The sequence below is a fragment of the Arachis ipaensis genome, chromosome B04, assembly GCF_000816755.2.
Source record: "Arachis ipaensis cultivar K30076 chromosome B04, Araip1.1, whole genome shotgun sequence".
NCBI lineage: Eukaryota > Viridiplantae > Streptophyta > Magnoliopsida > Fabales > Fabaceae > Arachis > Arachis ipaensis.
In genome coordinates this window covers 20,450,924-20,456,071 of record NC_029788.2, presented here as the reverse complement: position 1 = coordinate 20,456,071, position 5,148 = coordinate 20,450,924, and the positions used below count along the sequence as shown (strand labels likewise).

At 32.2% G+C, this 5,148-nt stretch overlaps 1 protein-coding gene across 1 annotated transcript in view; it reads right to left on the bottom strand.

Moving 5' to 3' along the window:
- Nucleotides 3,567-5,148, bottom strand: part of LOC107639094 (isoflavone 3'-hydroxylase) — a 2,915-nt gene continuing 1,333 nt past the window's right edge. Inside the window, exon 3 of the mRNA XM_016342512.2 lies at nt 3,567-4,451. Within this exon, the coding sequence (XP_016197998.1) occupies nt 3,843-4,451 (609 nt within the window). The 3' untranslated portion in view covers nt 3,567-3,842. The remainder of the gene's footprint in view (nt 4,452-5,148) is intronic.

The window sequence follows — 5,148 nt, the reverse complement described above, 5'->3', positions numbered from 1 at the left end:
CATGATTCATGTTCCATAACTGGGACTCGTTGTACCTGAGCTTAAAAGGTCTAGGCCTCACCCACTTGTTTTGCTTTCTTGAGAAAGCGGTCGGTTGATTCGGCACATTTTTCACATTCTGGACCCATAACTGGGACTCGTAGTACCTGAGTTTAAAAGGTCTAGGTCTCACCCACTTGTTTTGCCCTCTTGAGAAAGCGATAGGTTGATTCTGTACATTTTTCACATTCTGGACCCATTTATTATTTGAAATTTTGGTGGGAGGAACCCTTGTCTTTTGAAAAAATCCATCGAGTTTTTTATCAATCATAACTATAGTCTTCATCTTCTGGTGGACGGATTGTATCCAAGCGCTGTTGACACACTTGTTCAAAGAAGTCTGACTGCCCAACTTTTGTTTTCCCTCAGCTATCTTTTGTTTTAGCTCATTGGTTTTATTCTCTTTTTCAGCAATCTTCTTTTTCAACTCAGCATTTTCTTTCTCTTCAATTTTGTACTTTTCAAACTCCTTTGCAGCTTCCTTGTCAAAAATAGCACTACACTTTGGGCACATAGCGATAGTGCTGTCAGATTCTTTAATTCTCAACAAAAAATCTAACAAATTCTCACTAGGATGAGAAAAAATTGGCTTTTTGTCTTGCTAAAAAATTCTCAGGTCTTTATTTTCATCTTGAGCACTAGTCACTGTAGCTTCAATTCCTACCATGTTGACCGACAAATTGAATGGCTCAACATAATTTGAATCAGCAGCAAACGGTTCAGTGTCCACCTTCATAGTAGTTTTATCCTCAAACTTCAACCTTCCCTCCTCAATGGATTTTTGTATCAAATCCATAAAACATACGCAATTATTAATAGTGTGTGAGAATATCTAATAAAACTTACAAAATTTTTATTTTTTATTTCATCAGCTGAAGGCATCTTTTTTCCTTCTAGTAAAATAAGCTGCTTATCTTTTAATAAAACTTCAAATATTTGATCTTTCTTAGAAATATCAAAAGAATAGGTCTTATTTTTAATTTTGGAATATAAAGAAACTTTTTTTTCTTTAACAGGCTTCAAAGATTTGCATACATAAGAAGGACCCCCACATAATTCAGCAATATAAACTTCTTTCTCATCTGAATCACTGCTATCGGAAAAACAATCAACATATGCAACCTTTTTAGAACCCTTTTTGAAATTTTCTTTTTCTTTCTTAATTTGCTCTATTTGTCTTACTCTCTCAGCTAACTGGAAAAAATCTAAAGTATGTTGATTGACAAGTTTCTTCCTAACTCCAAATTATAACCCATTAGTAGCCATTTTGACAACTTCAGTTTCTGAAATCGGAGTAAAACACTTATTTCTCATGTTTCTAAACCGTGCCAAATAAGTGTCAATGGATTCTCCCTCTGCACGTTTGATAGAGAATAAGTCCATAAGGCTAACTTTCAATTCACCTCGAAAAAAAATTGATCATGAAAATTTCTTTCTAACTGCGCCCAAGAATGAATAAAATTTGGTCTCAAGTTGGAAAACCATGTAAATGCATTTTTTTGTTAAAGAAGAAGGAAAATATCTCATCTTGAGATATTCATTAGAAGCTACTTCCCCAATTTCAACAGTACATCGAACAATATACTTTATTGTGGACTCATTTTCTTCTCCAGAAAATTTTGTAAGGGATTTTGGAATTTTCTAACCCCTTGGAAGCTCTGCTTGTTGGATACATTCAGGAAAAGCGGACACGAAATATGGCCTATTTAAGCAACTAACATTAAATTTCAAACAGTTTAAAACTTGTTCGACATTCCTAGCTAGATTATAATGCCCCCTAAGTTGTTTTGCCTAAGTCTTTTCAACATATCATCAGCATTGTCTAGACATATGAATATCATAATTAGAAATTGCTCCACCATTTTGGTTGACATTATCAAACCCTAAACCATGGTTATCATTTTCTTCTAAATTTACCACAGTAGCAATTCTATTAACTTGCCTATTTAATTGTTCAATTCTAGTATTTGTGTTTTCTAAAAGAGGATTCAAAACAGTCACCATTTGATGAGTTAACATGTTTACTAGATCATGGTGGCTTTCATCCATCTATTTCCTAATATTTGCTAAAGATCCAACGATTTGACTAGGTTGATTAACAGACATTGCTCTTGACATGTCAGGAAGCACAAGTCTGGAGTTTTCTACCCTAGTAACAGTGGGTGTAGTAGAATTAGATGCGCTGTTATTTTCTGTGTTAATAGCGTGTGAAAAATTTTGTTGTTATATATGTGAACCTGACACCCCAGAAATAGGTACATTTGACATGCCATATGCATTCTGGTACAGAGGATTTTGAAAAGTTGAGTTGAGAGGTACAGACAATCCTTGTGTCACCATGGAGGGGACATACTCTGGTGGCAAGCCATAAGGCAGCCACCCCACGGTATTTATGTGAGTTGCATTTAACCCTAGATGGGCACGGCCAACGCCATCATGCCTCACTGACAGCAAGGGAGGCTCTGCGTTTGAAATCATGGGAGAATTTTCGGACTCATTTTCTCTAGTCTCATCGCTGGAAGTAGAAGAAGATGTTGCAGATATATTTGACATGTCAACTGATGCTAATTTCTTGGTCCCTGGAAACACAATCTTCCCACTACGTAATCACATGCAAATTCAAAACTCCTGATTTTTTTCTTTTGACAAACTACAATCTATTGACAAAGTCCCACTGGGCGTGCCAATTTGTTTTACTCAAATTTTTTTTAATGTTTAAAAGAAAATGTGGGTATCTCAATATCGCAATTGTATCGTCAATAAGAATTAAAAAGGATTGAAAGTAACAAATAAACAAAGAAATGCAAAGTGCCAAAGGCAAAGTAAATTGCAGAAATTAAAACAAATGAAAAATTAAAGAGAAGATGAAGAAAGAAACATAAACGTAGAACAAGTAAAAGTAGAAAAATTTTATTAATAAAAACGGAAAAGAAATAAATTACAAGTGTTTAATTTCAGAGATATATTAATAAAATTTGTAATTCCTCTGAACTTAAACAAATTACAAGTGGGAATACCATTGGCCAGCGACAAACTCTTAAATAGAGTTCAGTACCGCGATGGATTAGTCCTTGACCTGTCGGGTTGGGAAATACCGTGGAAAAACCAAAAAAAAAAATTTGTTGACTAATGTTGGCTCATACATAATTAATATCTAACATGATTGTATTATACCAATAACATAACTACAAATTTTAGAGGGTTAACATTTTTTGTCAATACTTTTTTTTATAATTAATGGGATATAATGACTAACGAGTAGAAAGTTAAATAGAAATTATCTTTAAAAAAATACCAATAAAATCTGCATAGAAACTTGAAGAAATACGAAAAAAAAAAAACACAAAAAGTGATGCATTTTGAATAAATTGCTAATTTAACTTGTCATATACTTTTTCAAGATAAATGATAAATCTTAATTGTCATCTATCCATTTACTCCTTCCTTCATTTTAATCGTGAGTAACTTCGTGAGTATTTGCATTCTGCAACAAACTATACTCGAATAGACTAATCAGCTTTGGCATATAAGCTAATCACCAAAATTATTTCTCCTAAACTGACAACAACTGTACATTATGCCCTTATGAATCTCTTACTTTACTACGCTTAATAAATACACATGTTTATTTCATCATAGCACATATACTTTATAATATACAACATAACTAATTATGAGTACGCATAAATTTAGAGAAACAATAAAAATTATCCCATAATCAGCCAACATAAATTTTAGAGATATATAAAATTTTTGTTTACTAATTAAAGATTAATTTTTGTTGTTTCCGTAAACAGAACCTATTAGTAATTCATAATATTCTTGACAGTTGGTAGTGCTTTGCACAAAGATTTGAATGGAATTTTCATTGGCATTGCAATCCCTTTATCTTCAGCCATGTCAAGCTTTTCCTCACTCGCTCTTTTCCATTCAAAGCATTGGATCAACAAACCCAAAGTAAGGCCCAAAGTTCGTTGGGCCAGGACCAATCCAGGACAAGCCCTTCTTCCAAGCCCAAATGGAATGAGCTTGTTCTCTTCCCCTTCTTTTTCGAACCTCTCGGGCCTAAAACTCTCTGCATCGGCCCAAATATTAGGATCTCTATGAATTAGCCATACATTTGTCAAAACTATGGTATCTTTTGGAATGTTGTAACCTCCAATGGTGCAATCTTCTGAGGCAGAATGAGGCAATAGTAACGGTGCTGGAGGGTGCAATCTAAGTGTTTCAGAAATAACGTTTTGAAGGTATGGTAGCTTTGACAAATCTTGTTCTTCTACTAAACGGTCTTTTCCTATTTGTGTGTCTAATTCATCTTTTACCTTCTTCATTATTTCTGGGTGGTTTAGTAATTCAGCCATAGCCCATTCCATTGCTACAGCTGATGTGTCTGTTCCAGCAAGAAGCATAGCCTGAAATTTTATTCATTGAAAGTGGAAACCAAATGCAAATTAAATACTTTATTGTGAATTTCAAATTTAATTACTTTACTCGTACTTACAGTTTTGCAAAATTTTCAATTAGGTTCCTATACTTTTTTTTTTCTTTTAATTGAGTGTTTGCACCAAATTTTTTTTTAATTGAGTCCCTACATTTTTTTTTTATTTAGGTCCCTCTATCAATTCTTTTTTTTTTTTTAGTTGGGTCCCTATAAAATTAAGTCAATTACTACTAAGAGGGACTTAATTGAAAAAAAATTTTGGTGCAGGAACCCAATTTAAAAAAAAAAATATAAGGACCTAATTAAAAATTTTATGAAACTATAGGAACTAACAGACTAATTAAACCTAATTTAAATAATACTCTTTATGTTTTAAAATAATAGTTAAAAAATAAACATATTAAGAAAAAGGTAAAAATGAATTTTAGTAATGTTTTGAAACTATACAAAGTGTTTAATTTTGATATATTAATAGTATAAAATATTTTGTACAATCATTTAGTCACATCTATTGTTTTAGATAATCATTCACATAGTTAATATAAAAATTAATTTTTTTGTTGACATTATAATACGTAATTAAATATACATGTAAAACAGTTTTATACTGAAAGTGTATTAAAATTAAATTTTTATATAAATAGATAAAATTACAAAACATATTCAAT